This window comes from Pholcus phalangioides, unplaced genomic scaffold (genome assembly GCF_987345545.1).
Source record: "Pholcus phalangioides strain wild (caught in Gottingen) unplaced genomic scaffold, Ppha-v1.0 ptg000007l_1, whole genome shotgun sequence".
NCBI lineage: Eukaryota > Metazoa > Arthropoda > Arachnida > Araneae > Pholcidae > Pholcus > Pholcus phalangioides.
This window is the reverse complement of record NW_028301600.1, coordinates 28,845,355-28,864,129: the sequence shown is the minus strand read 5'-3', so window position 1 is coordinate 28,864,129 and position 18,775 is coordinate 28,845,355. Positions and strand designations below refer to the sequence as shown.

The 18,775-nt window shown below is 33.7% G+C and overlaps 1 protein-coding gene across 1 annotated transcript; it reads right to left on the bottom strand.

The window, feature by feature from the left end:
- Positions 1-3,295: 3,295 nt before the first annotated feature.
- LOC149085145 (putative defense protein 1) lies at positions 3,296-18,139 on the bottom strand. The gene is made up of 5 exons (XM_089232976.1): positions 17,808-18,139; positions 6,383-6,578; positions 5,807-5,940; positions 5,417-5,508; positions 3,296-3,604 (listed from the first exon to the last, which is right to left on the bottom strand). Exons 2-5 carry the CDS (start codon positions 6,570-6,572, stop codon positions 3,532-3,534), a joined length of 489 nt encoding a protein of 162 aa, XP_089089102.1. The 5' UTR covers positions 6,573-6,578; positions 17,808-18,139; the 3' UTR covers positions 3,296-3,531.
- Between the last annotated feature and the right edge of the window lie 636 nt (positions 18,140-18,775).

The window sequence follows — 18,775 nt, the reverse complement described above, 5'->3', positions numbered from 1 at the left end:
GAAATTCCTAAAACTTATTCATGACTTCGAAGGAATGTTCGTTTGTTGTTCTAGAAAAATGGTTGCATGTTCGAAAACTCTGGCTCGCTTATTGGTATGACTAGGGTTCGGATTTCTATGTCTGCATATTTTTTTTATTTTTTTGCATATTTCGTTATATTTACGTGATAGAACATATTTTCACAATTGTAAGGCATATTTTGCATATTTCATAATTTTTGATTTTTAAAAAGTAAATTTTTTCCTCGCTATTCCAATCCCGCTTCAGACTGGTTTTTGCGGTTCCTGCCTCTGACGAGAGATCTCAGGGCTAGGATTTTTATGCACTAAAAATGAAACGTCGTTGAAAAATCCTGAAATTCAGGTTTTTCAACCAATCAGCAATGACATTGAATTTTTGGAGCATAAAAATACTAGCCCTTCAAGGACTCTGGTGTGTGGCTGTAAATAGATTAATCATCTGAATCGGTGTCGGTGATGGTAACTTGTGGAAAAAGGGCATAATATATTTTTTTCAAGAGCATAAATGCATTTTTTATAGATCATATTTTAGAAGTTTTCAGAGCATAAAAATCCTAGCCCTAGGTATAATTCTTACATGAAACATTGCCGTATTTTCCGGTAATTTTTCTCGACTTCTTTTTCTATAAAATATCCCACTTTCCAATGAAGCTTACTTTGATTCGCAATTTTTACTAAAATCGAGGAAGAAGATAACTTGCATAATTTACAAATTATGCAAATTATTACAAATTATGACTATAATTATGAATATTCATCTCACACACTTGTCATGCAAAAAAAAAATTTCACATAAATTACATTTTAATTTGCAGTGGATTGGTCGTAGCACTTCCTGCCACGGCTAATTTATAAGCAATATTTGGCAATTGCGTTGATATTTGGTGGCATTTTTGTCAATGTCCTGTATTTATCGTCCTTATTTCCGTAGTTTTCTCGCTAAAATATGGTCATCGTATCCATAATGAACTAACAGCTATAGCACTTGATTGAATCTTATCATATTATTCGTTTCTAAAAGGTTTTGAAGTGTTGACCTCGGTTGTAACAACTCACTTCGGTTACAAAAACAAATTTCGTGACAGAATTTTCCATTTCGTTCTGAGTTCGGCTGTTTTACCACATACGTATAATGGGCAGTAATCTTTACTATTGTGGTTAATATACAGGGTGATTCGAAACTCAATGTACAAACTTTTAGGGGAGGTAGAAAACACAAAAACACAAACATAGGAATGAAAAGCGGAAACCCCAGCATGATCAGCTGGAGGATAAACGAAGATGCAGAAATGACAAGCCAATAATGGGTGAAAAAACTCTTTATTTAGTGATACTTAACACCAGGACAGTATGTGTACACGTTAAGTTTCACAACAAGTGCTCAAAAAGTTCTTACCATCCACAGTTATGCACGCTTCACAACGGTATTACTAAAAGTATCGCTAAATAAAGAGTTTTCCCACCCATTATTGGCTTGTCATTTCTGCATCTTCGTTTATCCTCCAGCTGACCGGGTTGGAGTTTCCGGTCATACATTCCTATGTGACTGTTTTGTTTTTATGTTTTCTACCTCCCCCTAAAAGTTTTTACGTTGAGTTTTGAATCAGCATGCATAGCTACTATTCGCTACCGTTTATCATTCATTCATAACCAGTAAGGTTTCTAGCCGAAAATTCTAGTGGGTGGGGGAATGATTTTGCATTTCAATTGAGCGGTACCAATAATGAATATTTTTTTTCGTCAAATTAGTTTTACATTACGTCTGTACCATACGCAGAAAACGGTGCTGAACCAATAGGATATGGACGTGAGTAATTAGCACATTGCATCAAACAACATTTTTTTCAAAAATGAAAATCAACTTTTAGGCAATATTTTATAACAAATTGTGAGCAATTATATTGAACTTCCCTTTCAACATGCCATCCTAATTTGAATTCAGATGGCAGCATCAATACACCACACAAGTTATTTTATTTTTTTCTGCCTTCGAAAAAACTTGAACTGCGAAACAAATGTCTCTTCACACACACACACATACATGTGTGTTTTTATGTTTTTCCTACACGCAGGGCGCTCAAGCTCGCTTGCCGCCTGGGTGCAAAGCCTCATTTGCTACTTCTAAAGACGACGTTGACGAGAGGCTGAATAAGGGACTCTGGGACAAACCTGATTTTTTATTCATCCATAGACACACACCATTGTTTACCCATGGAAAGGCATTTGACCATACTTTCCGCTTTTGAAGCGCCAAATCCCCCCTTTAACTGCTCCTGCTACATTTACACGGGAGTGCCAAAATGCGTTCTTGCCCCGGCTGACAAAATATATCTGATTGAGGCCTTGATGGTCGTCTAAAGCAGTGTTTCCCAAAGTGGGAAATATCTCTTCCTGGGGCGATGTAATGATCCAGGGGGCATGTAGAAGCTAAGGGTTTATTATACAATCCTATGGATTGACTTGAGTTGGAGGGGGGGGGGGGTGATGGAACATATAGTTTGGGAAACTATGATCTAAAGCAGCGTTCCTCAACCTATGCTCTGCAGATCACCTTTGGTCCACGAAAATGGTAAACGTTTGCCCTCAGGCAGTCTTGAAAATTTTATTTTAATTATGAATGAAAGTAAATTAATTTTATACCATTCTATATGCATGTATTTGTAATACATAATTCACGAAGGTTCAAATAAAAGATTAGATCACATCATCGCCCCCATATCAGGTCCCCATACTGCAGGCTCGGAATAGAGCTCTGTCACACAGCCCCTCTCTAATAAATAACGCGATGTGATATACGCGAGGTGATTATATGGCCCACATTTTACGGGACAGAATTACCTTTCTTTTCAAATTACCGCTGTTGAGATTTAAAAAAAAAAATTTCCTCAGTTAAATGACATTTAATTACTATCAATTTCGCTTTATGAATCAAAATAATGGTCTAAAACAGAGGTCGTCAACCTTTTTCCAGTCGCGAGCACTGTCTATACCCATCATCAAAAGAAGAGCACCTTTACGGCAAGTTTAACATACGAATGCATGAAATGACAATGATTTCAATCCTTGAATGCAATTCCTCCAAGGTGTTTAATTGGAACGTTGACCAAGTGCTTGCGAGCATGAAATCGGGTATGAGCATCGAGCACTCTGGTTACTTCAGGGAGCACCGTGGTGCTCGCGAGCAACGGGTTGAAGATGCCTGGTCTAAAAATTTTAGGGAAATGCCATTGTTTATAATAACCAGATAAAAAAAATCAATATAAAAGAACAGAAATAACGTTACCATGTTTAATATGAATAAACATCAACACAAGTTTTTTTTTTGTAATGTTTAATTGCACAATTTTTTAAAAAATGATATCAAAGATTTGTGGCAATGTACAAATGCAGAAATATCATGGAGTGCTTAAAACAACAAAAAATCGAAGCAATACAGGAACAATTTTTTCAGAAAGTTTTTTTAATATGCCACATGACCGCTTGCATGACATGCAAGCACCTTGCCGAACTTTACGACACGGTAAGAGGAGTCTTGCTTCTGACGGTGTTCCAGAATTCTTCAAATGTCTTCACCACCACAGCTCTGATTAAAAAAAACAACACAAAGTTATTTGAGGAAATTGACTACAAAAATCACAGAGATCAGTTGCGTTGTTTTGAATAAAGAAAATCCTTTTTAAGCGCAGCACATGAAATCCCATCTTACCAACCGTTACCCATTTAAATAAACGAGAGAAATTCAAGTCCGTTTCGCCTCAAATAACTCGTTGGCTATAAAAACATACCTTTCATTAAGAAAAGTATCTAAATAACGTACTATTTTATTATAGAACTATCATATCATTTTAGATATGTCATCATTATTTTACGAAGGGCCGTACATGTACCGAGAAAGAAAACAAAAATTCTACGGTCCCCTTGTCCTCTAATTTCTAATTAAAAAGTTGTTACCCTGTCTCCCCTGGGCTTACTAAAAAAAGACAACATGTTTTTGAGTGCAATTTTAGTCGAGGTATAGTATTTGAGTTCAAAAATTGCTGAAAATGAAGGAAAGAAAAGCATATATTAACTCTTTAAGAGCGGCACAGCCGAAATCAGTAAACCTCCTTTAGATTGTTTTTAAATGAAGTAGGTTTTCTTCCGATTTTCAGCAGGTGCAAACTAAGGGGTATAGAGGAAAGTATTTCATTCAGAAAACAACTTTATAAAATATCTGAGCTTGTCAATGCTAAAATAAGAGGCTTTTAAAAAAGCGAGATATCTCGTCAATGACGCTTAAGAGGTTAAGAAACAAGCTTGTTCTATGCTGTTCTTTCTCTCATTTTCAGTGATTTGAACTCAAATATCTCGGCTAATACTGCACTCAAGAACATGCAATTTTTTTGTTTGGCTCAGAAAAAACAAGACATCAACTTTATAATTGGAGTACGGAGGTGAACCGTAAAAAAAAAATTAAAATTTTGTATCTTGGTACGTATGCGTCTCCTAATAAAATAAATGACATATATATATATATATATTTAAAATGGGCACGTTATTTGAATACTTTTTCCAATCAAAAGTATGTTTTCATAACTAACGGTACACGAGTTATTTGAGCTGTAACGGGCTTCAGTTTTCCCTGTATTTTTTCCGGTTTGCTGCAAAAATGAGAATTAAAAGTAATTATTAGTAGCAGTAGCAGTATTATAGAATAATTGATTAGTAGCCTCTCTAGTTACCTGAAAAGCGTTTATCATTATACCAAGACTTTAAATAATGGAAATTGGTCGTATAATTTTTGAGGAGACATAGGTAGCTATTGGTCGGCTGAAGTTGGTTTTCTGTGGTTCCCAACTTCAATGCGCAAATGCGAGCCGATCTCCCCGTTAAAAAGTCTCGCCACAGAGAGCAACAGTCCTACAACGGTAAATCATTCAACCATAACACTTCACTCATAGTTAGAAAAACTGGGGGCAGATGATAGCACTACACATAGCAAGCATTACACAGAAACAAAGTTTACGTCAGGTTGCACTACACGTACACGCACATTCCCGCAGGTACCGATTCGTTGGGGTTCGTTGGGGGGTTCCGCGGGGGGGGGGGTGCATGTGTGGTGTAGCAGTAGTAGGTAGGGGCCTCCAAAAATGGCTCGGGGATCCATGATGTTAAGTCAGCCACCTCGTTGGGCAATTTGCCTGTTGTGGCGTTGTATTTGTATTTGTATTTGTATAAAAGCTTTTGTGAAGCTCTAATTATTAGTATGTACGTGCTATTCGATAAAATTTTGTTTCATTAAAAACGATCCACCCTATTGTCAGTAGGGTGAATATGTTTAATAGTGTTTTATAATAATAATTTTAATTTAAAATCCCAGAAATAAATAAAAAATAAGAGTGACAGAAGGAAGTACCTGAAAAACACTTGTCCTGAGTATGACGCTGGTGCTTGCCATTCCAAAGTTACTGTTTGTTTGTTTTCGCTACTCACATGAGTGGCAGCATTCTGAAAAATATAAGTGCCAATCAATGAATGAACCTAAATTTTTGAATTATGAAATTACTAAAGTTTTGAATTATGAAATTACTAAATTTTTGAATTATGAAATTACTAAATTTTTGAATTATGAAATTACTAAATTTTTGAATTATGAAATTACTAAATTTTTGAATTATGAAATTACTAAATTTTTGAAAATGAACTTATCTAAATTTTTCTGATAATTACTTGAATGGATAACTGGAAATTTTAGACCCTCATCAAAAACAATAATAAATGTATTACTTAGATAATTAATACTTACAGAAGATGGCGTACAATCGAGTGTCTGAGCTAATCCAGGTTGAGCTTGGAAATGGCCTACAGGAGTTGAATTACTATCTATACCTTGTAAAAGGAAGCCTTTCATTGACTCTCCTCTCTTTCCCTTCAGAGTCACTAAAATTAGAATAAGAGATAACAGAATAAAAATTTGTGAGTAACATATTTACTTTTAATGCAGTTTGTCTTTAATTTAAGGGTGTAGAATTAAGGATTTTACTATTTTACCAACTTACAATAGTGGAACCGTTTATAGCTAAGGCGGATCAAGTCAATATTGTCGAAAAAAGTGTTTCAAGCAGTTATATAAGTTAGAAGTTTTCTTGCAAAAATAAATGTGATTTTACCATTTTGATACGAAAATAAACGCAATATTCCGAAATGTATGAACTAAAATTGTTCACGTCGCGGAAAAGAAAAGTAAATGTTTTTTTTGTTTGTTTGTTTTTGAGAGGGAGATGGCTAATTAAATGAACGCTGAGATAACAGAGAAGTTTTTACTTGACGTTGATAGAGAAAATAGTTTCGGATAACAAAAGAAAAACAAACCAAAAACTACCTGAAACTTTTCCTCCAGCAGAAACACTTGATGCACTGACTATAATTTCATATGGAGGTTCAGAATTGGAAGCAGTGTGATCACCATGATGAGCTGTGAATGATGCGCAAGCGTCTATTGGAGCACCTGTTGGATATCCAGTGGCATATCCCAACGCAACGATCAAAACGGCGAATAAAATTTTATCCATCAGAACCTGTGACAAATAAATAAATAAAAAACATATAACTCAAGTGCTATAATGAGATCATCCATGTAACTGCAGCAGGAACAAACGAGACAAAAACATTTTACAGAAAATCCAAGATGTTAAAAAACAAGAAATAAATATTCGATAATTGTACAATAAGGAAATTTAATCAAAATAGCGACAAATATTAACATGATTTCATAAATCTTATTAGTTAACAACATAAAAATCGGAATTTCGAGAAAAAAATTATCTGTTTTCAGGGTCAGTCTAATCTAATCACAAATATTTAGGCTCAGTTTAATAAATTATTCGAGTTTCAATATCTTTATAGATTGTGTCGTTACGTTGACAGGCATATTGCGTACAGCTACGTTATCGAAAGCATTAAGAATTCTCCTCGATGGTATATTACTGTATCAATCGACTATTTTTATTTCTTTCCAAGTGTTCTTTCTACTTAGCAGCTCACATTGGCACAAAGATGCATGTTTTCATCATTTTGAATGAAAAATACCCTTTGGGCTTTTTACTCACGAAATGGTGTATAAAATCTATAGAATCATGGGCGTAATTTAATTTTACAAAAATAATAAATAGAACTCGTACCGAGAGAGAAAGAGAATGGGAAGAAGTCGAAGACGGGAAGAAAAATTTTTCAGGTAAATTCATATATATATATATATATATATACATATACATACATACATACATATAAAAATAAATATCTCAACTTCTTTCCAAACATTCCTTTGTTTATTTATTTTTTCCCCTCATTTTTACCTCGGAACAAAGATCAAATGCATTAGGCCTTGAATCGACCTACAACGTCTTCAAAAGTCGTCTGATTCAAGTACGTATGTTTTTTCTCTTGCTCATGACTGATTAAGGTCTAGTATTTGTTCGACAAAGCTTCAAAAATACAACAGCAGCTGCTGGGTATTTTTAGGTCAGGTCAGAAGACACAGTAGAAATATCAGGAGACACTTCCTCTAATGTATGTAATGTATCAATCAAATAATTCTTTCCAATGAATGATTCTGTAAGAACGAAGACAGTAAAACATGTTTGCCCTGGCTAAGAATTAAGAGTTATTGTGTGAATTCGGCTTTCATAAATCGAAAGGAATAAATTTTTGATAAACGCTGTTTCGAATTTAAGTCGAAAATGCTATTGAAACCTAGTTCTTTGACCTTATACTTGGTATAATCCTTGTGAAATTGAAAAATATTCTATATACTTTGAGTTCGAATGTTTTTCCAAAAATAAACATTCCATATGCATTACCATCAAGGTTAACCAAGGTAAATCTTAAGGTTAATCTTTTTTGAGACAAAAAAATTTAATATCCAGATTACTATTGAAAATTATCGCGAAACGAAGACAATTAGTGCCAAACTGATGGTTGATCTCCGTTTTAAGTAAAACGTACTGACCCAAAATTTTGGAGAAAGAATTATTTTTCATTTGCTATTATATTGGAATCTATGTAAAGGATTAAATTTTTCATTAAAAAAAACTTTGATTTTACCTCTGACCCATAGCTTCATGTTCCTCTTATTCAAAAAGAGGGGCCTCTAAGCCTTTATTTTTGGTGAATCCTCATTCCAGAACTATTTCCGCGCTCTTTAAGTTGATTTTCTTCTACATTTATAGTGTGAAAAATTGAAAAAAATATAAAGATGATCCTCGGGCCAATGGCTTGCCATGTCTTGACCACCGCTTGCCATGAAAATTAGCATTTTTATCAGAATGACGGGGCGGCCAAAAATGTAAAAAAACTGGACAGTCCCGTTCAAAACGAGATGGGTTGTCACACAGATTAGTATATGAATGAATTGAACGCAAGGACCTTGCCATTGGACTTATCCTGTTGCGGAGATCTCTTCCAGCCCAGCTTCGAGGCAGATTTTTGAACAAAGTGTGTGTGCTGACCTAACAGTCTGAATGTGTATCTAGTGTTGTGTGTGGTTTTCAGTGCTGCTTCATTCAAATTATGAATGAAGTGTAATGACTAAATATATGTAACCGTCAATCGCCTGTTGCTCTCTGTTTCGAGACTTTTTAACAGGAAAATCGGCTCGCATTCACACGAAGTTACAACCACAGAAAACTAACTTCAGCTGACCACCACCGTGGCGCTTTTGGAGTTCGATCCCGGATCGTGATGCGAGTCCGTCACTATGCTCGCTCGACTACCACAACGGTACACAGTTCAGTACACTAAAGCACGGAGTATGATTAATTCAGTGATAAAGAATTGTAGAAATAAGAAAAATCACGATATTGATCAGTTTTGGTTCGAAGAAATGCATATTTTTAGTTGCGCACACTCAGAGACATCGCCTATGTTTTGATATCAAAAATTGCAAAAGAAAACGTGATAGGGCAAGCAAAGTACGATAAATTCATGAAGTTTCTTCCCCCCCCCCCATCTGAAATTTCTTCATGATAAAAAAATAATAAATAAATTCAACAGTTTTTTTCCACCGGTTTCACTTCTATTTCATGGTGCAACTTAGAACGCCTGTACGAGGTTTGACAGACGCAACCCAAATACGTTTGGTATCTTTTACGATGAAGAAATAGAAACGATATATGATATCTAAAAACAGAAAGGAAAAAGAGATTATTATCCCTGGGGTAAATGTCTGTTATATTCCAGACGAAGGATCTGAGGAATGTGCTACTCATAGTTTGTTATATTGATTAATTGTAAAGACCTACTGGCACTATTTGCATGAGCGGTGAGGTCATGACCGTTCCTTAAAAGTCATGGTCTCTTAGTTCAAAGTCTGTCATGTCATTTGAATTTGAGGATTTTAACGTAGATGATAACAGAAAGAACTTGTTTCGTATACCAACTAGTTCAGTAAAAGTCTAGTGAATTAAGAAATGATACATACGTTTGGAAAATGATGACGATGGGTCAAGAATTCTGTCTGGGATGCAAACTGGTGGGTCAATGTCACCTGGGCCCTTGTGTCAAACACAGTCCCCCACCTCCCCAAAAATCATGTAATATTTTCATCCATTCTAAATGTTTCATTATTATTTTTTCAAATTCTTTAATAATTCATTTCATTTTGTTATTGGCTATCCGGTTCAGTATTTGATGCCTGAAAGACATTTTTATAGAAGCTGAAAAGATTCTATGTAAAAGGTTTGGCCCCGGACCCTCGAACTCATTACGGCCGTGTGGTGCACGATTTTCTACCGATCGCTTGGGTGCATGAAAGCTTAGAAGTGCGTTATATTAGATGCATTTGATAGAGGATAACGAGGTTTTTCCTTAAATGGAACAACCCCGTGATAAAGTAATAGAATAAATAAATAATTATAGGGTAACACTCATTTCCGCCCGAACTTTTTGAGAACAACACTATTTTCTGCACCAAATCCATCAAATGCATGTGCTGTTCTATGCGTAATTTCACGAAATGTAACTTCTTACATCGATATAGCTGATAAATAAGAAGATTAACAGATAATTAAAAGAAACGATGATTGTTTTATATTATCAATAACGTCGAATAACAAGGCAGGAAATTGGTTGTTATTAAAATATACTATAATTGAAATTTTAGAATTATGCGGTGACCCTTAAGAACTTCATAGACGATTGAAGCATTCGATTTACGTCAAGGTTTATTGTTGGATTAATTTTTTTTGGGTAATACATTGTCTTTATACGTCATTTATGTCCTTAGTATATCCTATTTGTTGCACCAATGCATCTCAATTTGCATCTTAGGACGGTAGATGTCTTAAAAGTGGTTTCGCTTCTTCCTAAAACCCGTTGTAATCCGATTGAGGCTGTGTTGTTTATAAACGAATTCAAACCGGTTATGTACTTGCAAGGTTGTGATCAATGTAGTTATGGCCGGATATGTTTGGTCATGAAAAAGAAAAGAACTAGCCTTCAAAAGTAAAAATCAACTATTAGTAAAATGGTCATTTTTCAAGGCCAACCCCGACCGCAGACTGTTCAAGATCGAACTCTGGACGTTTAATTATATCGAAATTTCATACAAATCACCAGTTAACGATCAGAATTATAAGTGAATCAAGCGTTTGAGGCTGTCTGCTTACATGCTATCAGACTTTTCAAAGTCATATTCCTGGTACTCGAAGGTTACTTGTCGTACGAGTTGTTCTCGAGGGGCAAACGTTACAGGAAATGGAAAGATTAACGAAAAACTCACAAGAAAGGAATATGAATGCTAATGATGATACGTATAAAAAAAATTAATATCTTCTAGATCTAAAAAAAGAAACCAGTTTTATGTGTATGATGTCCTTCTTAACTTCTATTAGAAAATGCAGATTGACTAGTTTAGCCTTATTTTTTAAAAGCTAATTCAAAGCTTTTTGAGATTAATTAAATGTTCTTGCTATTTAATGTATATTTTGTTAAGGTTCGCAACCATTTTAGATTTTATTAAGTATGAAAACAAGGCAGTTGTGGGTGTATCATTGACGATTCGATATGAGATTTTTTACTTAAATTTTAAGAAATTAAAAATTTTGGATTTGCATACATTGATGCTCTTGAAATTCTACAACTCAATCATTTCACCTTGTCTTTTGAAAAGAAAACGCAGGAATTTATGTGACTACAGAGTTTTCACAAATTGTATCGGGAGAGATGAATTGATAAAATATTGTGATTTTTCATCGTAGAGATGGCCTATGGCATAGTTATAACTCTTTAAATTAATTATCATTATTGACACTGACATCCCATTAACAATGATAGTAATTTTTATGCTCGTTCATCACGCTACTGATATCATTTCATTATTTGATTTTTATTCGTGATACGTGCTAGAACATTGAAGGATTCATTATAAAGCTGGTATCAAATACCTATAGTACTTAAATAGGTATAGTTATTTCCTGAGTATAATCCGCGTGGTGATATATGAACGCGCACATGCAAATTTCGCTACTTAGAAGGAAAATGTCGTCCTATAATCCATAGCGGCGTATAATTACCAAAGTTCGCATATGCGAACTTTTAGTAATGTTACATTTATCATCTTCAGTAGCGTCAAAGTCTTTTGACAACCATAAATGTGTCTACAAAATTTGCATTTGAATTTTTTAATGAAATCTATCCTATGAAACACAAACACTGAGTCTCATTATAAACTATTTTGAACAAAAAATTTCGTATCTGAACTTTTAAATTCAGAAAAAAATTAATTTACGTTTTTGTTGATTCAAAAGTCTTTTGACGCAAACAAACAAGAAAGCAAAAAAAAAAAAAAGCCTACAAAATAATAAATAAAATCTTATATTGAGCATCAGATAAAATCAGAGTAAGTCAACACTTTATTGGAAGCCGTTTAGATTGTAAAATTACTTGCCATGTTTTGGTATGGACTCGATGAGTTTGTCCCATGGTCTCAGTGGGCATTTTTTTCCATTCTTTTTTCACACAATTGAAAATCATCGAATTTACATAGTTTCTGGCTCTGACTTGTCTCTATCAAACTCAATCCATAAATACCTGATGGTATTCAAGTCAGAGCTCTGACTTTATCACCCATAAAACTTTCATTCTGTTGCGGTTCAAGTAATGCCTAAGACCTTTTGAGCTATATTTTACGGTCATTGTCGTGTTGGAATATCGGTAATAGCGCCATGTGTCACGTCGTAAAAGATGACATGTGGTTATGAAGTGAATTTTTGTAACGAAACCTGTCCCCAGTGTTTTTTCAGTAGATAAAGAAGGACCGGCATTTTCAGAAGAGAAACATCTCCATTTTTACCTTCATGTTTAACAGTAAGAACCCATAATACCTTAATAATTACTTTATAATTTATCTTATTAACTACCTTTAGATATTTTTTTAACATAATAATCGTTGATTATACACAGGAAATTACAGTTATGTAGTTTCATCTAAAATGATTTTACCTCATCAATTAGTTCCTGAAATAACACGAATTTTCAGTAAATGGGAAAAATTGGACCGTTTTTTTCTCATTTTTTTTACTAAGTCGTTTTGTCCAAGGTCTTACCGATGATACCAAGGCCGAACAAAATTCAGAAATCCATAAAAACGAAATTTTGGTTGAATCGCAGACGCTGCACTATCATGGATTTCGTCATCACGATTTACAACAAGTGTTCTGCAATTATTTTCAGAATCGACTTATTATATACTTGAAGGTTGTTTCCATATGAAATTTCAGGTTTGCAGTATAGCGATTTTTAGGGCACGTGACCCATACGTGAGAAATTTCTGTGTCAACTAGAATCGTGAAATAAGAATGGTGCAAGATATTTTCTTTTTTTCCGGCTGGATTGTACTTTTACACTTCAGGTGCTTGAGCGCTCAAGGGTAAAATACTGATGAAGCTATTGGACAGCACCGTATAAAGATCCATTTTACTTACGAAACTCAAGTTATGAATTGTAAGAATAAGATATAGAGATTTATTTCATTTCAGTATTGCAGAAAATTTTTGTTTAATAACACAGTTATTCAAATTAATTTTTCTATAACCAAATTAATAACCAAACGAAACAAATTTTATAACATTTAAATTTCATTCAAAAAATCTTTTTCTCTTAAAATTAAGTACTAATTAATGGTAAAAGAAAGGATTAAATGCGTTTATAAAATATTAACTATATAAAAAAAATCTGTGGCTATAAAGAGTCTCAAATCATTTTTTTTAAATATGTGAAGTATTATTGATTTTAATAATCGAGTGACAACAGCTTTCAAGTACTGCAAGTAACAGCAAATACGTTTTTAAGGTATTTTTGGAATTTTAAAAAAAAAAAAAATTCATTTTCATAGTTTTTTAGTTGTCAGTATAAAACTCGTGGGAACTGTTTGATTTTGTCTCCGTTAATACCGATTTGTAAAATTAGGCGTATAATTGTAAGCTTCAAGTCGACTTTCGTAAGTGATTTATTTCATTCGCTATGACCGTAATATCCGAATTCTGTTACGAAACATCCGATTCAGCAGAAATAGTAGATAAGCTGACCGAGTGCTCCAACGAACTATGAAATCGAAACAAAGTAGGTTATCAAGTGTCTTTTCACCTTTTTCCTCGATAGAAATGAAAAGTTCGTACGCTGTGGGTATAATGTACATAAAATAAAAACCGCAAGAGATTCGTTATCTATTTATCATTGACGTATCAATATCAAAATATTTTATTTTCCTTAACCGATATACTTAAACAGCCCTTGAATCGAAACTGGTGTAATTCATAAAATGTTACTGCACCCATACACCTTATATAAGTTTGTGATTCGATACAATTCTGTTCGTCTCATTTTATTCTATAAACTGTTCTGTTGGAATTATGTGATTTTTGCTCTTTAATTTGAATTCGCCAAAGATAACGCGTGTATTGAAAAAAATTAGGTTAATTACCTCAATACTAAAATAAAGTCAATAATTCATCCAATGAAATTTAAAAAAATATATTTTAGATTTTTTTTTAAAGTTAATATACTTGAATTCATTTCTTTGTAATTCAAACAATAATATTAAAATATGTATTTATGAATCAACATCTTGTAAATAACTTTTAGGATAGAGACGGTTATGAACACGGTTAGGAGACGGTTCTTGAGCGGAAAAATAAAAAAATTGGTTTTAAAAATTACTAATATCTTACAAGATATACAGAAGACTGGATGTTGTGAAGATATTTATTTTTTGAGATGTTAATTTTTTAAGGAAGGAAAAAACTCATCTCTGCCTCTACCGGGAGTCGAACCCGGGTCCCTCGATTGCCGGACGAGTGCTCTGACCGGCAGAGCACTCGTCCGGCAATCGAGGGACCCGGGTTCGACTCCCGGTAGAGGCAGAGATGAGTTTTTTCCTTCCTTAAAAAATTAACATCTCAAAAAATAAATATCTTCACAACATCCAGTCTTCTGTATATCTTGTATTAACAAGTGGAGAGCGACATTCATGTCATACTAATATCTTGTCATATTATTTTCTATCTATCATGATGATGAGATATATTCTCAATACATAAAATGAAACTTTATAGTTTTCGAATGATATGATGCTATGGTTAGGGCACTTCATTCTTGGCGGGCTACCGGGCCAGTACTTTTCAGTAAATTTTCAGTGTAAAAAAATTAGAAGTAAAACAGGATCTATTCACGAGAAAGAACTCTGTCGGCCTCCTTCTCGTGGGCCCCTTGCTTGTCGAACTTTCATAAAATAAATTCAATTATTCACAGAAATTTTTATTTGTATAGTGAAGTTTGTTCTAACACTATTTATCCAGAAAAATTCCTAAGAACGTCTTCGTTGAATTCGTGATAGAAAAAGGTAAGTTTTCCTTAAGTCTTTCTTTATGATAGTTTAAAACAAGAACAGCTTTATTTCAACGAACATATACTATTTTATCGGATTTCCGGCTATCAATTTTGCTTCAACGTCAATAAATCTACAAAAGAAATATTTTATTACTTTCATCTCTCTTGAAGTGTATGTTTGTTAGTTTCTCACTTGTGGATTTTTTTACAACATAAATTTCGAAAATAAATAATCGATCAATCAGATATGCCTATTAGACGTTCCATATTTCGAAATTAGGTCCGTTAAAAGCGTATTACTTAAAATACAGAAAGCTCAGACGCGCGCGTTGAAATACCTTCAGGTAGAAAGACAATATTTACACACAGTACTTCCCCAAACTATCGGAAACTGTAAGTTTTCCTAAATGAAATTTATTATTTACTTGATGGAAATTGAATCATAAACTAACCCATACCGTAAACAGGCATAACTTTAGGACAAGAATTGCGCATTTGTGAATATGGTATCCGTACTGTGTGTTAACAACATAAATTCTGGGGGAAAATATAGCTACAACCCTCAGCTTTTGGATAACTTTAGGACAAGCCTTTTTTATATTCTGAAAGCCATATTAGTACTCTTGTCTGATTGTTACCGCAATACTATATAACATGTAGTAATATATTCTACAGGAGGAGTTTTATATATATACAATGAAAAAATTATATATTTTTTTAGTTTGTCTCTCTCTCTCTCTCTCTCCTTTTTTAAAAGCAATTTTTTTTAAAGTTTCTCTTCCAGTTAAGTTTTTTTTTTATAAATAATTTGTTAGAGTGTTAGCAGACATCCATGCTCGAACCCAGACCTGTACAGTCAGAAGCTATCTCCCTAACCACTGGTCTGTCAGGTGGAAGTTCTGTTCTTTTTAAGTTCGTTAAAACTAGAAATTTTATTTTTGTACAGTTTTCAACAATTAAGCAAAAAAATTAAATGAACCTGAATAAAAAATTAATAATAAGTCAAGTTTCAAGCTTTTCTCTTTTTTTTAAATACAGGTGATGGGAAGTTGTAAAAGATTGAAAATTCTTCACTTATTTTATTGAAACACAAAAATAGGTGAAAATTGTACAAATATTAAATAATTAAGATTAAATTAAATCTATTTCTTTTCATGTCGACTAGAAATAAATCGCCTTTAATATTTTTGGGTACAGGAATTTCTTTTATCAAATCCGTAACAGGGTACCAAAGTTTTTCCTCTTCGTTCGCTCACTTCCAATATTTTCCTGCCATCTGCATACAATTAACTTCGAATTCAAAGGGCAGAACAAACGAAAGAAGGTCACAACAATTGAAAAAAAAAAACACACGAAAATAAATCGTTCTAAAATTACCAAAATTTTGAGAGCTATGTCCTAATGTTACCCCGTCAAATGTAATGTTTACATTTTATCATGTAAAAAATGCCTAATTAACATACAGAAACAATTCAAACAGCAAATTAATAATCATGAAATTATAAATTCAATAATTACCAACTTTTGTGTACTTGACGTACGATTTTGACTAATCAAAGTTTTAAGAGTTTTCACGAAGTTATGATAATCCCTAAATAGAAGAAACAAGACACCAACAATCGGAAGCATCACTCAGGATATATTTAAGCACCTCAACGCGTATTATACTAATTGACTAATTGTTGTGAACGATTAGTAGATCAAGAACATGACGATAGTACGAAAACAGCCCCGGCCACATAATTTCAAATATGAAAATAATGCTTGTCCTAAAGTTACCCCAGTTTACGGTACTAGAAATTTACCGGGTTGGATTAAAATAAAGCCGACGAGACAACTAGTACACTGTTGATTATTCATTACTAAACTTTGATGGAGCTTCAGTGCCGTCTTAACGCATGGGGCCCATCCAGACACAACCCGGGGGGAGGCTCAAGAGAAGTGGGGCCTCAGAAAAATGAGAAGCAGTTGAGTTTTTTGAGAATTTTCCAGGTAGGGCCTCAGAAAAATCACTTGGCCCGGGGGCCCATGATGCTCTTAAGACGACCCCGGGTAGCTCTTAAAGATATCGATTAATTCAATTCAAACAGATAACAATTGGAAAATTTGGCAAATAATTTGTTTTATAAGGAAATGTGTGATATGTACAATAGTACCTTGAAATATTGAAGGAATTATTATTCGAGGGACGTATAAAAAAAAGAAGCAAGAATACGTTAGAATCTTCATGTGTAAACCATAGATGCACAGTCGAGAATGTTATCCGGCCCGCATAAATATTTGCAGAAAACATCTTTTTTTTAAAATATGATATGAGACATGAAGTTATACGTTATGCATTATTTATTTCTATTTAATCATAATTGTACGGAAGAAAAAACTGCAATAATTAAAATAAATATATTTAATTGATATTCAGTTCAATATTAAGTTGATCTTATGAGTGGTTTTTAATCATATTTTTCCTGGCAAAAATAAATTAGCTTCTATAGGGTCCGAAAGGTGATGAACAAAATATGGACAACGCAAAGTAATCCAGGCACATGGGCAAAATATAAAAGTAAAACGAAAACGTTGTGCACAGGATGACTTCGCAATTTTGAAATTAATTGATGAACGTCATTTATACGGATCATGAGATCGTTACATACAGAAATATTGTATGTAACGATTTACCCCAAAAAAATGAAGTACGAAAATAAAAATTTCTAATCGTTCTTAACTCATCTATTTTTATCCCGAAATAGATGAATATTTCCCTGATAAAATTCTATTATATTTAAAAAGATAAAGTAAAATATTAAAGAGAATTCTTTACAACGGTATATTGTCAGGTTGGTAATATGTATTCAATAAAAATATATCGAAAACAATGAGAAGAGTTATTTTCTTTATAAATCTGAATACAGAAAGAGATAACTCACCACAAGTTATTGGAGACGTTGGAAGCCTCTGACTGAAAATAAAAGAGAAACGAAGTTTCAGCGTTTTATATATGGATGAAGAATTCCAAGTCGAGGAATCGTCGGTCGAGTCAAGGACCCAATGCGTACGCACGTTTCAACGGAAACCGGTTTATTTTTGAAATAGTCGTTTGTTTATCGGTGTTTATATTTTTCATTTATGTTTAATTTTCATTATTATATTATTTGTCTTTTTATTCCAAACAAAGTCGTTATTTGATGCATAACAAAATTTTCAGGAATAAACACATGATCAAAGACTTCCTTTTTGTTTTGCTCGTTCTAAGAACTCCGATGATGACGACTTTCACTTTCGTGAGCCAACATTAGAAAAAGGAAACAAATTTTTAGTTACATCAATCAGAACGGATGATTGTTATTTATTACCATAAATAGTTTCGTTTTCAATATATATTTCCTATTACATCTTCCCGTCAAAACTCAGACGGATCAACAAGTTTTAGATTGTGAATTGTTATAACTGATTTCGTTTGAATGCCCTTGAATTTTCATAATTGAACAAGAAGAATTTGAGCTTCTCTTTTTTTGGGGGGATACATATATATACGGGGGATTATAATTAAAGTTCCCGCGTACTCTGAGTAGTTCTCAAAAACTGCTCATCCGAATACAGCCAAATTTAGGATATCTTAATGAGACCATGGGAGAGAGATTTATGAAATTAAAAAAAAATTTTCGACCACCACACATGTGAAAAAGCAGAAATTTTTTATTGAATTTTACATTTTCCATGGACCACATAGCGTAGTGATTCCCAACGTGGGCGTTAACGCCTCCTGGGGGGGGGGCGATGGAATTATCCAGGAGGGCGGTAGAAGCTACGGGTATAACATAGGATCCTATGGGTTAGATTGCGTTGGGGGGCGATGGGAGAAAAAAATTTCTGAAGAAGGGGCGAGATGAGGCAA

What these genes read in the sequence shown, in the direction of transcription:
- LOC149085145 (XM_089232976.1), bottom strand. Translation starts at nt 6,572, where the DNA reads ATGGATAAAATTTTATTCGCCGTTTTGATCGTTGCGTTGGGATATGCC. An exon ending in TGCTGGAGGAAAAGTTTCAG is followed by an intron (nt 5,941 to 6,382) that starts GTAGTTTTTGGT and finishes TTCTAATTTTAG; the next exon opens with TGACTCTGAAGGGAAAGAGA. An exon ending in TCGATTGTACGCCATCTTCT is followed by an intron (nt 5,509 to 5,806) that starts GTAAGTATTAAT and finishes TATATTTTTCAG; the next exon opens with AATGCTGCCACTCATGTGAG.